The sequence below is a fragment of the Pongo abelii genome, chromosome 14, assembly GCF_028885655.2.
Source record: "Pongo abelii isolate AG06213 chromosome 14, NHGRI_mPonAbe1-v2.0_pri, whole genome shotgun sequence".
Lineage (NCBI taxonomy): Eukaryota > Metazoa > Chordata > Mammalia > Primates > Hominidae > Pongo > Pongo abelii.
Genome location: NC_071999.2, coordinates 103,581,179 through 103,603,758, shown reverse-complemented (window position 1 = coordinate 103,603,758; position 22,580 = coordinate 103,581,179). Strand labels below are relative to the sequence as shown.

The following is a 22,580-nucleotide window of genomic DNA, read 5'->3' as shown; positions in this document are numbered from 1 at the left end:
AAATTCATAAATATAGAAAGTAGAAGTCACCAGGGACTAGGGGGAGAAGGGAATGTGGAATTGTTGTTGAATGGGTATAAGGATTCTGCTTGAGTTGATGAAAAAGATCAGGAGAGGGATGATGGTGATGGTTGCACAGCATTGTGAATGTATTTAATGCTGCTGAACTTAAAGCCACTTAAAGTGGCTTCTGTGTGTAAAACCACAATTCTTAAAAAGACAAGTTGAGGGGATTACCACTTCTGGAAAGATGGAGTGGATTCACTTTTCTCTATTTCTCACTGAGCACAGCTAAAACCCCTGGACATGCATGACATGAAGAACAAACAGAAGAGTCTAAAAGGTGGAGAGAAGAAAGTAAAGCCTCCAGGGACCTTGAGACCCAATAAATGACATAAATGTGAGTTTCCTCGATTTTCTTTTTGCTTCATATAACCCAGACTGGATGCTGCAGAAGTTGCCTGCTTGGAAACACACCAATAATTGCAGGCAAAAAAAAAAAAAAAAAAAAAAAGCCCTGAGTTAAAGGGCTTGACATTGAAGGTGCTGGTTTCATATTTGATGAGGGAGGGGAGGAGGTGGAGCTACAATAGGGTGACTCGATCTCTAGGCCTAGGGAGTAGCCCCCAGATCACTGTGGATGTAAACTTGCTGGAAGGATCTCAAAGACACCCATTGACTCCCCTAAATTTTTCCTTTATTCAGATTATGTAAAACTTTTGTTTTACTCTATTTAGGTTAAATAGTACATTTGTACACAAAACGTTGCCTCATTTCCAATCTTCACAAAAAATTTCAAAGACTGGTTTGATATAGTATGTAGCGAGGGACTCCTTGGTTATTGCAGCTTAATACAGTGTCTGCAGAAACTGAGCCAGCTCAGGTGATTCTATCCCAAGGAAGTATGGTTACTCAGGAGAAATTATACCCAGAACTGACATTATTCCAGCACTTTTAAACAAATACCTGAGAATTTCTAAAATTCAAACCTGGTAAAGTTTAGCTAACCTTTAATCCTATGAGAAGAATAACATTTAGCCCCAAAGAAATCCTCAGTTGCAAGTCTCTTTACAGCTCTGTAAACAGCAGGGTGGAGAATGAGGTGAAGGCTGCACCTGACAAATCACCAAACTCTTGTTTCTGTTCCTTTGTTTTCTCATCTGTAAAATGGGCATAATAATAAAAATTCTTCTAAAGATTAAAAAACATCATGTTAGCTACTCACAGTTCTCATCACAAACTGTAAATCTTGGAAAGCAGGGACTCCCTTTGCCTTTAGAACTTTTCAGAAAAACCTGGTCTGCTGCCTTGTAGACACTCAGGGAGGAGGTACTTAACTGACCAAAGAATCGTGTCCACAGCTGAGCACTTAGTACCAGTAATCTGAGCTACGGAAGACTTGGAAGGTCTCCTCTTTGTATCCCTGGGGCCAGAAAACTACACCACCTGGTCACAGGTCCCGTTCTTCATGGCCTAGAAATCTGACCACTCTCTGATCCCAGGCAGGAATATCCCAGTGGCAGAGGAGATGAGCACAGTTCTTCATTAAATGCTCTGAAAAACAACCATATCATTTCTTATACATCCTCCTTGGAGGATCTCAGGATTATCTTGCCTTCTTCAAATCTAATTAAATCATGAAGCCACCCTATGAATGAGTGGACTTTTTAATCCCTATCTTGCAAGTTATAAAACTTGTTTGGTTAAATTATTATGTCAGGCATACTAATTTAGGCATGTAAGAAGTGCAAGCAACATTCAACACTTGCTCCATGTTTTATCCACTGGGTTCTACTTGGCAGGTACCAAAGAAGAAAAATTTAGCACCTTATCATTTATGCCTGCTGTTTTTTGTTTTTGTTTTTTAACCTCCCCTAGTTATCTGAGGGACTTTAATTCTCTAAATCTCAAGGTGGTAGGCTGACTTTAGCGTAAGTAAGATGTAAATGTAGTGACCACTTTTTGAGGGGTCTAGATATTGAATTTAAAATGTCTCTAGTTAAGGGCAGATAACAGAATTTCTTTAATATATACAGCAGTCTCAATTAGGCAGTGGTTAGTAAAAATGTATTTAAAAGGCCTAAGTCAAAAGTTAATGAAATTTGTTGTTTATTTCACCTGCTGTAAAAGAATAACCACAGACTTCATTCTTGGATGTCCTCACTTGCTTATTTACATAAATTATTTATCTTATGTCTCAAAATTTAATACATGTCATAGAGCTGCAAATTACACAATTCATCTTGGATTTTGTAGTTTGCTGTCTACCCGGGTAATCAATCTCAGCTATTAGTTTTATTTATTAAACCCAGCTCAAGAAGTAGAGGTTTGACCCCAACTTATATTATGCTAAAAAAGTAGATATGGTTAGTCCAAGATGTTGGGTGCACTGCAGCTAAAAAGAAAACCAATTTAAGTGAAAGGTGAATTAATAAATGCTGTGCCAATCCTGCATGTCAGGATTATGGGAGGAGATTAATGTTTTGTTCCTGCCAAGGCAGAAATCAGAACATGCTGGACAGCAGGTAAAAAAAAATTAATTAAATAATGGTTTCAAAAGTCATTCTGAATCAGTGAAACAAACTTTGGAAATTTTAAGAAAGGAACCCTCAGGTATAAAAAACCCACCAGCCTCTGCTTAGCTGATTTTTTTTCTTTTTTCTTTCTTTCTTTTTTTTTTTTGAGACAGAGTTTTGCTCTTGTCGCCCAGGCTGGAGTGCAGTGGCGTGATCTCAGCTCACTGCAACCTCCACCTCTGAAGTCCAAGTGACTCTCCTGCCTCAGCCTCCCAAGTAGCTGGGATTACAGGCATGTGCCACCACACTCAGCTAATTTTTTGTATTTTTAGTAGAGATGGGGTTTTACCATATGAGCGAGGCTGGTCTCGAACTCCTGACCTCAGGTGATCCACCTGCCTCAGCCTCCCAAAGTGCTTGGGTTACAGGTGTGAGCCACCACGCCTGGCCTTAGCTGATCATTTAAAAAAATAATATTGGTTTCTAGCCTAAGATCCTCAAGCAAAATGTTCAATAAGGTTAATCAGTAAGTCCAGTGACAAAATGCTCAGAAAACTGCTAATAAAATCCTTTTTGAGTGGTGTTTTGTCTGCTGCCTTCACTTGAAAGTGCATAGTAAAGGAAGCTTTAGGCCCTGTGACTATGCATCTGGACTTGGGGAGGACAGAGGAGGGAGAAAGATGGGTTACAAATTAAGAACCTGAGCTCAAAAATTTCGGGACACACTCAGCTATTCACATCAATTTTTTTGCCTCGCCTCATATTAAGACTTATGTTTGTCACCCAATTTCATAAAACTGTCTTCATTTTTAAGCTTTCCAAACAGCTAAATAGTGAACTTTTATTAAATAGAATACTATTGTAGAATCCCAGGGACTTGGCCACTAAATAGCATTGCAGATAGAGAGCTCAGTATGCTGAGGTCATAATGATTGGTTTTTCCTCAGTGTTCATAAACATCTTTCCTCAGGCAGCAAAGTCTTTATGTGTGCTGTTTCTCTCCTGCCTGGAACATTCTCTTTCCTCATTCCCTATTTAACTCACACTCAACCTTCAAATCTCAGTGTACAAGATTTTCTAGGGAAGCCTTCTAACGTTCCAGATGAACAAAGATCCCTTTGTTATAGATTCTTATATCCTTTCCACAAAACTTTTGATTTCCGTAAAATTTTCACTTATCCATGGAATTATTTTATTGGTGTCTGTCTCTCCAAAGGGAAAGTAAGTTCCGCGAAGTCAGGTGTCTCATTATTTTACCTCTAGTTCTTAGCGCCATAATTGCAGTGGAGTAAGAACTCCATTACCATTTGTTGAATCAGTGAGTGAAAAGCAAGAGCAATTATGCGTTTGAGTTTGGTGGAAAAAGGCACGCAAAACACAACTTCTGTGCCTTTTATAACCATTATGGAATCAGTATCCTTGAGGCCAATAAGAAGGGACAAGTTTTCCTTAGTATTTTAAGCACAGGGATGACTATACAAATGAACAGCAACCTTCACATAGAGTGTCAGCTCATTAGGAAATAACTAGGAAAGATGTTTGAATGGATGATTCGCTGTTGTGCCACAAATACATAAGTGGCTTTAGAATTGACATCAATTTTCTATCATTTGGTTGGAAGAATGGAAGAGGAGAAAATTGAGATGGACCCACTGAGTATCTTGATCATTGATAATTATATCCTGCTTTTCCCACTGCTGTAACATCTGCCGACCTTCCAGGACATGTTTTATTGCTCTGTTGCAGCAGGAGAGATCAGCAACTCGACCATCTTGTAGAGATTAGAAAATGGGATTTCCTTTTGTTCTATGACCTCAACGCCCCCTCCTCCCCACCCCTTGTGGCCTTTGGTTCCTCTTTCCTTTGTCAGGGAAGGTGTCACCTATGGATTTCCTCTTCAAAATTGCAAAGGAAATTCAAGGTTTCATTCCTTTTCAGCCTGCTGCTTGGCCTAGTGACAAAACCCAGCGATTGTTTTAAATATAAATATAAAATGAAACAGTAAAAATTGAGACCTGAGCAAGAAATTTTCTGTAGTTCATTTTAATCTCATTTCCAATTGATGCAACACATGTCCATTGCATATCTTTGATACAGAAGTCACTATGGTATGTGTTAGCTAATAAAATGAAAACATTCACAGTCTAGTGGGAGGAGCAAAGTTGCAGTTATCAATCTAAGACAATGATAAGTATTAAAATAGAAGTACAAATAAAATATTATAGAAGCACAGGGGAAGGGGAGACTAATTCCAATTTAGGGATTTTGGAAGATTTGAGGAAGGACTCGGACCTTGAAATGTGGATCTTTAATAATGGAGAAGCTGCACTTTGGGAGGCTGAGGTGGACAGATCACCTGAGGTCAGGAGTTCAAGACCAACCTGGCCAACATGGGGAAACCCTGTCTCTACTAAAAATACAAAAATTAGCTAGGTGTTGTGTCATGCACCTGTAATCCCAGCTACTCAGGAGGCTGAGGCAAGAGAATTACTTGAACCCAGGAGGCGGAGGTTACAGTGATCTGAGATCGTGCCACGGCACTTCAGCCTAGGCAACAGAGCGAGACTGCATCTCAAATAATAATAATAGAGAAGATTTCAGGGAGCTTAAAGAGGAAGAAGAGGGCCTTCTAGGCAGAAGGAACAAGGGAAACTTAAACAAGAAGGTAGGAAAGCATGAAGGATGCTTTAAAAAAACATTGAATAATACTGTGTGGCTGGACTTTGCAATGTTTGGAGATAATGAGAAGTAGATGATAAAGGTAGATGGAGCCTATGTATAGAGTAAGCCTCGAATGCTCTATAAGGCAATTTGGGCTTTATTCTGTAATAGGATATATTAGGGAAGGTTGCTTTGATCTGAGTTTTAGTAAGTTTTTGTTTAGTGTGGTTTAGTAAGACAGCTGGAATTCTACTCTGATGAGGTGGTGAGAGATTAACAGGGATGCCAGCTCAGTTCTCAGTGTTCTTCTTATGTCTGGTCCTCTTATTCTCTAGAGGTTTTTGGCTTGGATCTGTTTGAGGTGGGGACAAGGGTTTTGTCGGCTGGAAGCAGGGCAAATCCTGCTCAGGTTGTATTAAAACTTACTATCTGCAGAAGAGGCTGGTTACCTGGTGGCCTGGTTCATAATGACGCTGGGCCCTTGAGCCCCAAGGAAGGTGAGGGAGGACAAACAATGCTTTTCTCTGCTACCTTGCAGGCCTGCATGTGCTCTTCTTCAGGACTCAAAGTGTGACTCAGTGTCATCATGGATTTTGATGTTCATTTCGGCTTTGTAAATTTCGTTAGTGAAATTTCCTCCCATAGCCTGGCGGTAGTAGGATGCCTGACAGTTCTGACAGTCTTTGTTATCATTCTTTTTTTGTCATTTCATTCTTTTTTGTGTGTGTCATGTATGTTTCAGTGTAAAGTTGAGAAAGGCTGAATCTTGAACTGTTATCCAGATGTCATCTTGGACCACAAATGAGCACATGATATTTTGAAGTTCCTTTTGGTGATATCCTGTTACAATGAAAATAAGAAAATCTCACGATATATTTCTTGCCTGTGATTATTTACAAAAGTTAGGTGAGACTGAAGGGAAGTTGGAAGATCATCTGGGCCGCTGTGACAGCAGCCCAAGAGAGAGGGACTCAGGACCAGGACTCAGGCCATCACGTGGAAATGGAGAAGAGAGGATAGACATGAGAGCTGCCAAATGGGTAGAATATGTAGAAGTTTATTGTTGATTGGATATAGCCACTGAGAGGAAGGGTACATTTGCTGTACTACCCAGGTTTTTGGCTTTGGTGACTGAGCAGATAGATGAAAGTGTCACTCAAAGGGAAGGGAAATGTAAGAATAAATATAGGCCGGGCACGGTGGCTCACGCCTGTGATCCCAGCATTTTGGGAGGCCGAGGCGGGAGGATCACAAGGTCAGGAGATCGAGACCATCCTGGCTAACAGGGTGAAACCCTGTCTCTACTAAAAAAAAAAAAAAAAAAAAAAGAAAGAAAGAAAGAAAAAGAGTAAATATAAAGATTTTCACAAGGCTAATCATGACTTTGTTTTGGGTATGTTGAGATGGGAGTGCCTGGGAGGTTTGCGGTGCCTACATATGCAGTAGGAAGTAAATGCATGGCATTAGAGCTCAGTGGGTCTATCTGGCCTGGATTTGTTGGTCATTAGGATGTTACTCTGCCAAAGAATTGAATGAATTTATGCCAAGGAACTGAACAAATTTCTCAAGAGTGTACCCATAGAAAATGAAGATAAGAGGGCCAAGGTAAGAAGCTTAGAGACCGTGTGTTGTGTTGTGAACAGAGAAAAAAGATAGCATCAAAAAACTGAGAAGGAAAGGCCATGAGAATGAGACAGAGATAGAAGATGGTGACTGGTGACTGGTGACTGGTGAAGGGAGGAAGGGAGGGAGGGAGGAAGTGGCGGGAAAGAAGGAAGGAAGGAGGGAGAGTTCCCATTTAGGAATGGTTGAATGAGCTGGATTGACAAATGTTCACTCTCCATGTAGACATATGGAAATAGTGGCTAAACTACAAATTTTACCAAATACTTAGCAGAATTCTAAGGTATTCTCTCTGGTTTCCAGAATTGAGGAAGGAATTCAGCTAAAGTAGTGAATAGAAGTTGACACAGTTGCATATTACTATTTATCCCAAAGAAGTGAATGGATTTCCCAAGGGTGAGCATATCAGATGTGAATATAAGAGAATCAAGAATGTATACTCATCTTCCAGGACAGGAAACATATCTTAGTAAGTGGGATTATGAAACCCACTTAGGGCCAGAGTCAAGTCTATAATTTCCCTGTTTAGTGGGGAGCCAGGACCAACAAATGGGCTATCTAGTCAGTGGCCCAGAAAAACTTCACTGACTGGCCTGAAAAAGAAGCGAGATTTGCTCCATCTGCCCTGGACGCTGGGCAGGAATCCAATCTCCTGAATGCAGAACCCAGAGATGCCACAGTAGACAGTGGTGCTGAGACAAGCTCAGAGGAAAACACTCAAAGGACTGAGGAGACTTACTTGTATGGGAAAGACACTTTAAAACAGAATAGTACAGTATCTCAGAGACTTTAAAATAAACATTTAAATTGTTCAAAGGGAGAAAATAAGGAGTAAGATTCCTAATTCAATAGTGGGACTTATTTTTGGGGAAAAGGAGCCCACAAATTTATAAAAATGAAGCATACAGACATTTTAAACAATGAAAGACATAGTAATTAAAATAAAGATCAAGATAGATTAAACAAGAGTGGATGCAGATGAAGAGAAAATTAGTGAAATGTAAAGTATAGCTGATGAAACTATACAGAGTGCATCACAGAGAGACAAAGGGGGAAAATATGAAAAGCAGAAAGAAGAGACATGGGAACTACTTGAGAAGAGTCAATATACAGCTAATAGAATGTCTGGAAGGAGAAAATAAAGAGCCTGGTGGAAAGCAATAATAAAAAGAATGATTACAACTCTTTAAGAGCTAAACAAAAAAGAATCCTTAGTTGGAAAAGTCATGCAGAACCCCAAGCAAAAGAAATAAAAATATCTGCTTCTAGAAATCTTATATTAAAATTGCAGAACACCTAAGATAAAGAGGAAAAAGAACAAAGCTAGAGGAGAGAGATCACGTATAAAGGAACAAGCCAAGTCAAGGGTTGACTTCTCATGCACCATCTCTGTGATCATAGATATCAGAAGACAATGCAGTATCTTCAAGATGCTAGGGGAAACTAGATTGTATATCCACTTATATGTCATTTAAGAGAAGGCAAACATTTTCATACATTTCTAAGAAAGATTACTACCCACTGACCCTTCTAGCAACAACTGCTAAGGGATTCACTTCAATTAAAAAAAAATGAGAAATTTCCTTCCAGAAGGAAGGAGTAGGAAGCCCACACATATATGGAAAACTGATTTATGTCTGAAAGGGGATTGCAGACCAGTGGACAAAAGATACATTATTCAATAAATGGTGCTAGGGCATTTCACTCTCCTTCAGGGAAAAACAAAATGATATTGGATCCCTGCTGCACTTTATATACAAAAATCAATCCTTAGTGGAATAATTTGAAAGGCAAAGTTGCTGTAGAAGAAAAATATAAGAAGATATCTTTATGACCCTAGGGTAAAGAAGAATTTATTAAACCATAAATAAAAGGCTAGATAAATTTGACAATGTTAAAAGTAAAAAACAAAACAAAACAAAAAACCTCTCCCCCAAAAAGATTGACATGTGGAACAATTTTCAGGAGAGAAAACTTAAATAACCAAAAACTTATTACAAAAAAAGAGGCTTAATTATACCAGTAATCAGAGATATGTAAATTAAATGACCTGGCAAAAAGGTAAGTAGACTATATCAAACATTGGAGAGAATGTGGCATAAAAATCTGGAGATAGTAAGTGGGATAACTGGTGTCCACAGAAGTGAGTTAATATTTACAGTAGTCAGTAATCTAGACCATGTTATGGCATCTTCATGCAGTGGAATGCTATACAGCAGTGAAAATGAATGAACATTAACTCTCGGGATGTGCATAGATGATTCTCACACACATAATTCTGAGTGAGTCAAGTAAGTTGCAGAAGAATACATAATCTATGACATCATTCATATCAAATTTAAAATTCAAGCAATATTTCATGTGGTTTAAGGATACATAAGTAATAAGATTATGAAGAGAGGCTTGGGAATGGTATAGACCAAATTCAAGAGGGAGAGTTATCTGATCTGGAAGCATTCACAGAAAGTTTCAACTCTGTTGTAAATAGGTTGCTTATTAAGCTTGGAGGTAGGTAGATGGGCATTTGTTGCTGTATTCTCTATATCTTTTTATTTTTACTTTATATTTTTCAGTTTTTTTTTTTTTTTTTTTGAGGTAGAGTCTCATTCTCTCATCCAGGTTGCAGTGGCATGATCTCAGCTCACTGCAACCTCCATCTCCTGGGTTCAAGTGATTCTCCTGCCTCAGCCTCCCAAGTAGCTGGGATTACAGACACCGCCACCAGTCCTGGCTAATTTTTGAAGTTTTAATAGAGACGGGGTTTCACCATGTTGGCCAGGCTGGTCTCGATCTCCTGACCTCAAGTGATCTGCCTGCCTCAGCCTCCCAAACTGCTGGGATTACAGGCGTGAGCTACCAACACCTGGCCTTTATACCTTTTTAGATCTTAAACATTGCATAATGCTTTTCCAAAATGAAAAGAGTAAACTAGAGATGAGGAAATGGAGAGGGCAGGAGAGGACTATTCTTTCTTTCCACCTTTTTTTCAGTGGAAGGGAAGAAAAGAAGAGAATGATTTTTAAAATATTTCTTGACACCAAATGATTTGGAAGAATTTAACAGTTTGTACAATTTTGTAGGGAAACCAACATTTGAAGCTGTAGAATTATGTGCTTAAACTCAATATATTCAACTTAGTGAAATAATGTTTATTATTTGGTCTATACAAGCTGGAGGTGATTTTTTTCTTCATATCCCTTATTATTCTCTAACTAATCTAGCTTTTTGAGAAGAATCAATAGTATACATATAGAAAAAGTATCAATGTTAAAAATATTGAGTCATTGAACCTATTTATAAGGAGTATTTTTCCAAAGAGGCTGAAATTTGATGATATGAAGGTCTCCTACAATTTGTAGTCCAAAGGTAGATTGTTTGGAAAATGATAAAGAAGTCGAATACTTCTTTATTATTTTCAATTTCAGACACTAAGCTGGATATCTACATATTTTATTTCATGTCTTCACCATAAAACTTACAAAAACAAAAGAGCTCACCAACGTCTATGTCTCTCTGGTGATGTGGCACATGTATTTTTAAATGTGTGTTAACAGTTATATGCTTTCATTGTCTCCCCTTTAAAATTAAATAAATCTTTTTCTGACTACGGAACAGTGTGTTCTGTACTAAAGGAAAACCCCTGCTTGGAACAAAGGTGTTGCTGAGTAGTTCTGCCAGAGACTTTCATTTCAAAGGCAGAATTTTATTTCACGGGAAATGTGAATCTGAAAGTATTTTACTAGTAATTAGCTTTTAAAATAGCAAGTGACTTCATGTTCTTCATTTATGCTTGGAAGCTGGACATGGAATTTGTGGGGAATTTTTCTGACTTTTGTGAAATTGTTAGGGACACGCCATATTCTAGCTAAGAAATAAAGATGTACCAAACTTGGCTTTCACCTGAGACATCACCCACTGCCTACAGAATAGTCCTGAGGCGATGGTGAGCCCAGATATTAAGGGATGTCAACTAAGTGTCCTGAGTTGGTGATGTTCAAGTGGGGCCCCCAGCTCCTTATACTTTCATCCTCATCTCCAGTGAAATTTTCACAGGAGTCATCATCATGATAGCACTCACTAAGTGTTCAATCTTCTTATCCTCATTTATAGATGGTAAAACTGAGACAGAGAGGTTAAGGGTCTGGCAAAAGGCTCACAGTTAGTAAGTAGTGGGAGACAAGATTGGTGCCTAGGCAATCTGACTTCAAAGCCGCTTCTCTTCCCATATTTGAAGACATTAAACTGGGACATTGGCGTGAGTGACTGATATAGACAGATTCTGTCACACCCCTGGCTGATGTTATCACTGGTAAGTTGGGGTTTAGATCTCTACCTCAGCCTTTCACTGATGCACATACTCAGTTTTACTAGGTAACACGTAATAGTTTTCTAAAGTGATACCAATTTAAACTCCAAACACTACATAAGAGTACCTTTTGTTCAATGTTTAAATTTTTTGCTGACCTGATATGTATGAATGGTACCTCATTATGGTTTTAATTGCATTTCCCCAATTTTTAATGGAGAATTTTTCATGTTTTGGGGCCATTTATGTTTCCTCTTCTATGAAATGCCTGTTCATGTCTTTTGCTTATTTTTATATTGGGTTGTTTATCCCTTTTTGTGTTGTTTTGTAGGAGTCCTTAACATATTCAAATACTAATTTTTATCTCCTGTGTGTGTATCAAGTATCTTCTCTTAGTTCATTTTCTTGTCTTCCTTTAGAACCCTTAGACAAGTAGAATTTCTTAATTTCAAAGGAGTTGAATTTATTAATTTTTCCCCTAAGATTCTAAACTTTATAAAAACATTTCATGTATCTCCCCCTCCCCGCAAGATGGGAAATATATTCTTATGCACCATCTTCTCAAAAATGTGTAATTTTTCCCTTCACAATGAAACCTTCTATCTAATTTGAATAGATGATTTTTATGAATGGTGGGAGGTAAGGGTTCAACCTAAATTTTTTTTAATCCATTGCATAACCAAATTCCCCAGTAGCATTTATTGCATAATTCGCCGGTCCCTACTGATCTTCAATGCCTGTCACTCTGTCATGAGCCAAGGGTTTTTTTTGTTTTTTTGTTTTTGTTTTTAAATGTGGGCTGTTTCTGGCTTTTCTGTTTTGTTCCATTGGTCTTCCTTGTCTAACACTATATCAGTTCCACACTGCCTTAGTTACTACAGTTTTAGAATTAGCCCTGGTAGGGGTTGGGAGAGCTCTTTACCTTATTCTCCTTCAAGAGTGTTTTGGCTGTTCCTAGTTCTTTGCTTTTCTGTATACATTTTAGAATCAGTTTTCCAGGTACCATAAATAGTGCTGTTACTATTTTGATTCAATTGCATTAAACTTGTAGATTAATATGGGAAGATGTGACATCTTAATGATATTGTTTTATTTCCCATTTGTGCACGTGGAATATCTCTCTGCTTATTAAGATCTTACAAAAAAGCTGAAAATTTTCTCAAAAAGCACTTGCACATATTTTGTCATATTAATTCCTAGGTATGTCATCTGGCTCATAAAAACTTCATTTACAGCTCCCCAGTCTCTCTTTCCCTGTATGTTGTTGGATGCTCACAATAACTTTGGAAGTCACAAGTTGAACAGGATGGCATCTCCATCAGTGGGCCCACAAGTGACTTGGTGGAGTAGAGCCCCATCTCTCACCTATTTCCCATTGAATTAGCTTTACCTGCTAAGAAACAAATTCTTCTTTTGTTAAGCTACTGAGATGTATCTATTACAACAAATAAGATTATCTTAATTAATGCATATTAATTTTAATCTTGGAAATCTGATAAACATATTTATTAATCTTAATATTTACCTGTTGATTCTTTGATTATTTTCTGCATACAAATGATATTATCTGGTAATAAGAGCTTTGCTTATTTTCTTTTCTATATTTTACACATTTTATTTCTTTTTCTTGTACTACAGTACTAGCTGATGTCTCCTGTGCAATGTTGAATAAAACCAGCTATGGTGTACCATTTGCCTTGGTCTTGATAATGAAGGGAGTTATTTAACAGTTTACCATTAGCTGCTGTTCTTGATGTAGGTATTTTGTATATATTCTTTATAATAATATGAAAGTTCCCTTGTTACTAGTTTGTAAAGAGATTTTATCATAAATGGATGTTATCTTATTTAATGATGTGTTTGCATCTTTGGAAAGATGTTTTTTCTCCATGAAATTGATAATGTGTGGATATATTTGTTTCATGAATTACATTGAATCATAACTTTACTGTCCTTGGCTGGGTTGCAAATCAAATAAACAGCAACAGTTTATCTTTGTTTACAGTTTTGCTATTTTGTTCATCATGGAATTTTTTTGTATTAGTTTTGATTTTTAAAAATATTACATTAAAATATTCTTTATCTCAAGTTCTGGGTTTGTTGGTGCTCCCTTAATTACTATACCTGAGACAGGTGAGTAAGTGCTGATCCAGCCCTGGAGAGAGCTTGGTCCAGGCCAAGTCTTTTTCTTGGTCTCCTGTGCCTGTGGAGGCTCCGATGTACTGGAGCTGGGCAGATGCCACCAGGCAGAGGATAGATTTTGTCGTAGCTCTTGTTAAAAGTGTTCTCATTTTTTATTAAGCCTCTGAGCATTTCTTCCTTTCTTGATAGCTCCAAAGTGCCTTTAAAGAGACAGTTTTAATATTTTATCCAGCTGTCTTTGTTATTCTCCTCCAGAGGCTCATTCAATATATTTATCCCATTGTGCCTCCAGAAATGATACTCTGGAATGTTTATTACTGTAAGATATAAAAACCTGAGTTGTCTGCTGAGCCAAGCCAGTGCCTGATGGCTGGCTCCTGGGTTACTTGATTCCACTGTGAGGCAACCAGACTGTCCCAGTTAACTTTACCAGGAGTAATGCTGAGAGGTCATCCTGCTTGGGAAATGACACAAACACAGAAACTCATTTCAAATGGCAAACTTTTAAAAATTGGATTTGTTTTTCAAGGACAGCTAATGCCTTTATAATCCAGGCATAGTTCCAAGAGTTTTTATATGGTAACTCATTAAATTCTCACAACCATCCTATGTGATAGATACCATTATGATCGGCTCCCTTTTGCAGAGAAGGAAGACAGGACTGGAAGTTCACTCACTTGCCTGTGGTCACATGGGCAGAAAGTGGACAGCCAGGATTTGAGCTAGGTTTGCTTCCAATTCTATGGTTATAAATACTATACCTATTGCCTTTTAGGGTTGCAGAATGAAGTGTGGTTAGTGAGTGGTAGCACAGACCAATGATCAACAAAGCGTTCTCATATTAACCCAGTTTCCTCTCTCCTGCAGTGGCTCCTGTGAGTAGAACATGTAAAAGTTATAGTCCCTGTGTCCACAGCTAGCTAAAAGCTCATGCCCTAAATATGTTAATTGACCTCTGTAAGGATTTTTACCAGTAAAACCGCCTCATATATCGTTTGCATTCAAAACATATTGATAACTCTTGAAGGAGTTGGGATTATCTGAACATTGATTATGTATATGTGTTTCTTTAATTACTCCTTGCTTTCTTAAGGGATGCTTTTATCAATAGTACCCATCAACTGTATTAATTCTCAAGTGTGCCCCACTCAAGCTTGCAGACAATATGTAACAACATAGACAAATCACTTCAGTTAGCTGTGAAATGGTTTTGATGGGTTGGGCAGACCAGATTCTAGAGTTTTATATCCCTTGTGTTCTACAATTGAATTTAGTTCCAGGATTGTATTGAACAAATACAAACTTTCATCTTATTTGATGATACCTGGCTTACATAGAATTAATTTGGTTATTTTTTCTGGTTTCTTTTGAAAGAAGTATTGGCATAGGGCTCAGGAATGTAAAAGACTAAAAAAAAAACTGGACCAAGTAAAACATGACTTTTACTAGTGCCTTTTTTTTTTTAAAAGGCTATATTTCTCCTTAAAAATGTGTGAAAATTTGCTACTTTTTGAAATCATAATAAAAAATATTTCAGCTTTGAGTTCTTTCTTCTCATCATTCTCCTTTTTCTTCTTTGTGATTAATTTAGTACTAAGGCAAGATACATTTACAGGCAAATTATTTTCTTTGTCAAAAAAGAATCAGATTATGAATTTAAAATCTATTTCTTGCATCAGTTGAAAGAAAATCAAGTGCTTCAATAATGGAATTGACAAATGATGGATCTACCTATTGATAGCAGTTTGGATTACCTGGGAAGTCATCTCTGAGGTGGGGACCAGTGGGCATGAAGATTTTTAGGGAAGACATCTGGGACCAAACCATGTGGAAGGGAGGGCAGGAAGCACAGTGAGGTAGAAGGAGAAGCTGGGCTTTGTTGCAGTCTCAAAAAGGCCTCAGCCGGCCCCGTGGACACCCGAGGATGACTCTTCAGAGTTGCTCTGATTTGGGGCAAGGTTGTGGGCCTTCATCCTCTTCCTTCAACCAACTGCACAAGGGGCATGCGAGGAGAGGGAGTGAGGCTTTGGACCAGGCATTTCTCTTTAGTTAATGCAATTCCAGAAGAACCGACTGCTGCAGCAGTCCTGGACCCTGCAGAGTAAGTACTTCATTCTGCAGGAGGATCCGACAGCACACTGCAGCTCCACTCTGCTATTCACTTTTTCAGTTCTGGCTGTCTTACAAAAGCCAATGTCCCCCTTGTATTTTGTGTGCCACTCCCTCCTTTGAGCATAGAACCCCCATCCATTCTAATCACCCACCTGTGCATTTTTATTCCTATGTGCTTCTCAGGCTTCTCCCTTTGCCAAATTCTGTATTTACCACTCCTCCAGGTCCATTTCAAGAGACTTCTCCAGGGAGACTTCCATCACATCTCCAGCTCTCACCAATCATCCATGACACTCACTATTTAATAATTTGCAACTCATCATGAGATATCTCAATATATATCATGTATTTTGTTTCTATTTGTTTTTTTCTTTAAATTATAGCAAGACTATGATGGTTTCAGATTGTTTACAATCTCATAAGGAAATAACCCCTTTATTTTTCATGTTTTCTAGCATTTTGTAATACACACATTAGAGGCTCAAAAATACTTGTTAAATAAGTGGATCTCTGCTTAGCTCCTTAGCCAAGAATGTAGAGTGGGTGTAGCAAATGTATTGAATCACTATTTTAATTTCATAGTTTTAGATTTTTTATTTATGCCTATCTCTTCTGACATCCCAGATTTACTAATCATTCACTCAACAAATACGAATTGAAGTCTGTTGTGTTCTGACACCATTGTGAGCAAAGGTAATATGGTGGTGATGTAGCTTGACTGTGTCCCCACCCAAATCTCATCTTGAATTGTAGCTCCCATAATTTCCATGTGTTGTGGGAGGGAACCAGTGGGAGATAATTGAATCATGGAGGCAGTTTCCCCCATACTGTTCTCATGGTAGTGAATAAGTGTGATGAGATCTGATGGTTTTATAATGGGTTTCCCCTTTCTCTTGGCTCTCATTCTCTCTTGCCTGCCACCGTGTAAGATGTGCCTTTCACCTTCCACCATGATTGTAAAGCCTCTCCAGCCAAGTGGAACTGTGAGTCCATTAAACCTCTTCCTCTTTACAAGTTACCCAGTCTCGGGTACATCTTTATCAGCAGCATGAAAACTGACTAATAAAGGTGATGAACAAAACAAGGGACCTGCCATCATGGAGATTAAATTCCAATGAGAGGTGATAATGCAACTGAAACAGAGATGAGCAAGATGGTTACACAATGTGATAGCTGCTATGGCAGCAATAAACATAGTGCAGAGATGAAATATGCCACCTGAGGTCTAGGATGAGGTGATTTCGCCTTCAGAAGAAAATGATTTTGCTGTGACCCAAGAGAGAAGACAAGCATTTCAGGCAGAAGGAAGGGAATTCAGGAAGCAGAAATAACTCCGTGTCCTTTGAGAAATGGAAGCGTTCAGAGGGGTTAGATGGTAGTTTGCTCAGGGGAACATGGTAATGGAGGAGGATGGAGAAGGTGTCGTTCAGGGCAAAGGGGTTGAATTTTATCCTAGGAGCAGTGGCAAGGCAGAGAAGAGTGAAAGTTTATTGTCATTGTTACTTGTCTGTTTAAAATAGAGGATAGAGGCAGATTTGCGATGAAACTAATAAAGCTTAAGCTTCAGGACCCACCACTTGTGTGAGTCCTTTTAAGAACCTGGGAGGTGGCTCACACCTGTAATCCCAGCACTTTCGGAGGCTGAGGTGGGCAGATCATGAGGTCAGGAGTTTGAGACCAGCCTGACCAACATGGTAAAACCCAGTCTCTATTACAAATACAAAAATTAGCCAGGTGTGGTGGCACGCTCCTGTAATCCCAGATGCTTAGGAGGCTGAGGCAGGAGAATCGCTTGAACTCTGGAGGCGTAGGTTGCAGTAAGCCGAGATCGCGCCACTGCACTCCAGCCTGGGCGACAGAGCAAGACTGTGTCTCAAAAAAAAAAAAAAAAAAAAAAAAGAAAACCAAACCTGGGAGCAACTGTAGCTTTTGTAGCTTTGTGTGTGTTCAAGGTCATGGTTTTATAAAATTGGCAATTGTTTACGACCACTCTCTTTTTCCATACTGACATCCCTTTCATCATACTCCCTTTTGTGGAGTGACATTGGAGTATGGTCATTTTTGATATCTGGCTCCAAGGAAGTTGACTGGTATACATCTAGCTTGGTCTTGGTGAAAAAGTTACATGGTTCATAGCCATTTCTGTGTTTGGCTAATGTTGTCAGCCATCTTAGTATAGGTGCTGCTTACCCAGTATTGTGACATGAAGGTGTACGACCATTGGTTTGCATTGCAATGTGAGTGTGTCTTACAGCACCCAACCCTGGGAGTAAGCAGGTAGTGGAAAGGAAAAGATTTGAGGTATATGTGGTGAATGCTAGTCCATGGAACATTCTAGTCATCAGATGATTACAATTCTAAGCAGAGGATTTATTCTTTATTTACACTTATCTTTTAGGATAACAAAGTACATTTATAAATGCCTATTTTTTTCCTTTTCAGATAAGAATTGTGTAAAATAGAACTTAGAATTCCTGTGTTTGTATGATAAGCAGTGAGGATATGTGTGCATATGTATACGTGTGAAGTTGCATGTGAAATTATCAATACAAAAACATCTATATTAAAAAGCAAATTTCCTCCAACCACACTACAAGTAAGATTGAATTACCTTTTTGTTATCTGTATAGGAAATGATATTACAAAAAAGTGTTATATGAGGATGTGATCAAAAGCGATGCAGTGAGAAATTTAAATTAAATGTATCATAGTAGTGTGTTCAGTGGATAATTTATAAAAATGGCTTTTCTATATATTTAGTTTTGTATTTAACTTTATATTTATTTTGGGGTTCTTTTTCTTTAAGCACTCCCTTCCCCAATTTTATAAGCTTCCAGCCTCACAAAGCCTGGATCCATCTCTGATGGGAATGATGCCATGGTCTGATTTCTGTTTTATGGAGGTGCTGGCTGGCATATGGAGAGCAGATCAAGAAGGAGCAAGAGTAAAATTAGAGACATGATGTCTTTGGATGTCTTTGCATCCAATGACAATTCTTTTGAATTGTTACTAACAAGGAACATCAAAATGGTCCAGTGTTGTCACTGGTCTTCATTCGTTGCTTTGCAGAGTCAACAGAGTATCTGAAGCGGGATTGGTCCTGAGTACCACAGCACCACTTCTCAGACTTTAATGTGCATATGTGTCCCTTGGGAGTAGGTCTGGGGTGCAGCCTGGGATTCTGCATTTCTAGCAAGTCTTCAGGTAGTCCTGTGGCTGGCTCAAGGACCACATTTGGAGTAATAAGGTAGCAAAACACTAGGGATCTAGAGGCAGACTGGCTGTGTTTGAATCTTCACTTCACTGCAAACTTTGTGACTTGTTAAGTTATGTAAACTTTCTAGTCCTCAGTTTTCTCATCTATAAATAGGGATGCTCATAGTAGAATCAATCATTCAAGTTATTGTAAAGATTAAATGAGACACTTCATGTTAAGAGTTTATCACAATATAAGGGTAAAAAAAATGCTAGGTATATTTGTTCTTGCTACAGACAGCCCACTTGGCTTTTTGGGCCAAACTTGACAACGACATCTTATGAAGGGTTACTGAAGTTTCTTATGTGTGTTGAAAGAAAGAAAGGGCCTACCCCTACAACACAGGCTAAGTAAAATTAGTCTGGTCAATGCAAACTTATAAACAATGAAATATATTTGCAAATCAAAATTACCAAGTACGATAAATATTGAGTTCAGTCAGAAATGTGCTAGGTGTTGATAAATCACAGATTGTTGTATCCAGAATGGAAGTTAGAAGATCTTGTATTCCAATTGCTTCATTCTGCAGACAAAACAGAAACAAACAAACAAACATAAGGCTCTCCCTGAGGGATTGTGGCTTTGGTCATCACATTCCCTGTGGGTCATGTCTCCTAACTAAAAAGCAATAGAAACCATGATTGAAGTATTTTATTAATGCTTTGCAATCTATAGAAAGCAATCTTTATTCAACCCCCCTTATTATTGCTGTGGGTTAAATTGTGTCCTCCCAAAAACACATGTTTAAGTCCTAACCCCATACCTGTGAATGTGGCTTTTTTTGGAAACAGGGTCTTTGCAGATGTAATCGAGCTAAGATGAAGACATTAGGGTGGGCTCTAATCTAATATGACCAGTGTGTTCATAAGCTGATGTGAAGGTAGAGACATACAAGGGGAAGGCCATGTAATGACAGAGACAGAGTGGAGCCATGCAGCTGCAAACCAAAAAATGCCAAGGACTGACAGCCACCAGCAGAATCTAGAAGAGTCAAGAAAGGATTCTACTGGAATCTCAGGAGGAACACGGCCCTGCTGACACATTGATTTCCAACTTCCAGCTTCCAGAGTTGTAAGAGAATAAATTTCTATTGTTTATGTTGTTGTTGCCCAGGCCGGAGTGCAGTGGCTCGGTCTCGGCTTACTGCAACCTCCAACTCCTGGGTTCAAGTGATTCTCCTTCCTCAGCCTCCCGAGTAGTTGGGATTACAGGTGTGCACCACCATGCCCAGCTAATTTTTGTGTTTTTAGTAGAAAGTTTTCACCAAGCTGGTCTTGAACTCCTGACCTCAGGTGATCTGCCCACCTCAGTCCCCCAAAAGGCTGAAATTACAGGTGTGAGCCACCGCACCCAGCCTAAAATTTCTATTGTTTTAAGTCACCCTTTTTGTGGTTTGTTATGGGAGCCCTAGGAAACTGATACAATCCTCTTCCTCCTTTCTCTATTTTTAACAGGTTCTGTTCTGCCGCATGATAAGCTTCTTGAGGGCAGAGCATTGGACTTTGGCCATGTTCGCATCCCTTTAATGGCTTAGCAGGGCTTAGATGGTGCTCAGTGAACAGTTGTTGAATTGAAGTAATTATAGGTTTCCACAAAAATAATCTGGCTCATTATTTGTTATTATGAATTTTCTATAATTTGCCCATCAGTTTTTGGCATTAATTGTCATTGAGGAAATAGAAGAGGCGCCTCTTAGTTGCCAAGAGATGTTTGGACAGAAAAAGGAAATAAATACTTACAGGGAAACACAAGAGCTCATTTTAATATTATTTTAAGAAGAATAATTGATATTCACTGAAATCTTGCTAAGTGTTGGGTCCTGCTCTATCTGGTTAGCATATATTATCTCACTTAATCCTCATTATGTCTCAGCAAGGTACATTCAATTGTGAGACTCGGCTTATTGGTGAAAAAACCTTGATGCTTAGGAGCTGTTAAAAAGTACAGTTGAGAGTTAAACTTGGGCAGCATGACCAGAAACTTAGCTCTTAACCAGCTCTTAAACTACTGTGGAATGCAGACACTGATCTTTCCATTCTGTAGCTCTGAAAAACATTTGACTTTGTGTTTATGAATGCTAATGCGTTTAGATTGCTCTCTATATAAATATATGCATGTGAGAGTGTTGAAAATATATTTATTCTGTAGTATGTTTGTTACTTCCGTATATATCTGATCAATTTGCTCAGACATATTTAGAGCTTAAGAGGCAGCTTTTCTAAGCTGTCACGCTACTTTGAATACATTTCTCTCCCTCTGTAAAGCCACACATTTTACATTAAATGCATGGGTTTGCATCTCTGGACTGCAGAGCTTATTCAGGGATCTCAGGAAAGAGACCTCCCTGCAACAGGAGCACTTTGCTACGATTTGGCTTGTGGACTTTTGTAGGGTGACCTTTTGTTGGAAGGAAACGTTCTCTAGCAAAAGAAAAGTTAGACTGCTCTGATTTAGATCATTTTAGTTTACACACAAGGACATGTATAAATCTCTTCCTTCATTTATATAAGACAATGTATTGGAAAAACCACAGAAAAGTTATGAGAGAAAGGGATCAACAATAGTAACATTCAATTTCTCAGCCTCTCTGGATGCAATTGGATTTTAGGGGTACACATTCATGTGTGGCCTTTATACAGAAATTTATTCTCTCTGGCTCTTTTCCCCAGACTTTCAAGTTATATCTTTTCATGTGCTGCTTCTACGTGACTAGCTGCATCATGACTTAATGGCACATTATTATTAGGAGAAATTCAATGACCATCATTATATATTTTATTTCAGGAGAACCATATAGAAGCTTGATAAACAAACAGGCAAACAAACAAACAAAAAACTCTGGATAACACTGGAGTAATGGTACAATGTAACATTTCTTCTATTGCCTCTGGTCCTAATAAAGAATTGGGCCATGTCCTAAATCTAGCAGAGTACTTTGTGGCCCATAGTTTCAAAATATTTCGTAAATCATATTCTTGGGATAGGGAAGAATATCTTTATAAGTAGCCAAGTAAAGGATTCTTATAACTTCACCTTAAACCTGGTTAAATGCTTCACTCTGAATTTTTTAATGAAATTTTAACCTGAAGGCTGCCACAAATAAAGCTCATTTCCACTTGGCTGTAGAGTTGGGGCAAGCCAGGGCTTGCTCTATGTGATCTTGAGAGTTGTTTAATTTTTATGAGTCTTGATTTTTTTCATCTACATTATAGGTATAATAGATTCTTTCTAACCCTAAGGATTATGTAAAATGTATGTGAACAAAACCAGTTACTCTCTGTTTATGCCTTATTTCATGTGAACAACTATATGGGTTTTCACCAGATTTGATGGGATATCTGAAATTGTTTCATTATAATTTAGGCCAAGTAGCATTTATACAGTTTACATGGTGGGTGCCACAGAGACACCTCAAATGGGTGGACATTTTTCAAAGTAGCTGACAGTGGAAGAAACTGAAGTCACAAGCCAGTTGGTGAAACCTTTGACACGTACTGGACAGGTTTTCAGCTGAGCCGGGCAGCTAGTCACCCTAAGGGCAGACACTAGCAGTGTTGATCTAGAAGCAAGATGCTTCTTACAGCAGAATCTCTATGTACCTTGAAGAGGAATCTCTGTAGCAGTTAGAATTCACTTATCAGTTGTTAGTAATTCTCTCCAACACAGGGTGGGCTTGTTAGAAACATATATAGAATATTTAGCATAGAACTTGGCACATAAGTAGGTCCCTGGTGAACATTCTCAATTCCACCCATTCCCATCCTTGCCATCTATCTCCCCAACTAAGAGCATAGAGGGAATCATTACTGTATTTCATTCTGTGTGAATCATACTTATTCACAGTGACTCAGTCATTTCTATGGAGATAAATCAGTCCAGCAACAATTGCCTAATATTTCAGAGACACCCTAGGATATTTTGGAGGTGGGGAGAGGGGGTGGGGGTTGCCCCTGCAGAAATCATT

General features: G+C 38.5%; 1 protein-coding gene across 2 annotated transcripts in view; it reads right to left on the bottom strand.

Moving 5' to 3' along the window:
• Positions 1-17,709: 17,709 nt before the first annotated feature.
• MBNL2 (muscleblind like splicing regulator 2) overlaps positions 17,710-22,580 on the bottom strand; it is a 180,519-nt gene continuing 175,648 nt past the window's right edge. For both annotated transcript variants that reach the window (XM_024257625.3, XM_063714690.1), the window contains one exon: positions 17,710-19,139. In XM_024257625.3, coding sequence (XP_024113393.1) covers positions 19,135-19,139 — 5 coding nt within the window. In that variant the 3' untranslated portion in view covers positions 17,710-19,134. The remainder of the gene's footprint in view (positions 19,140-22,580) is intronic.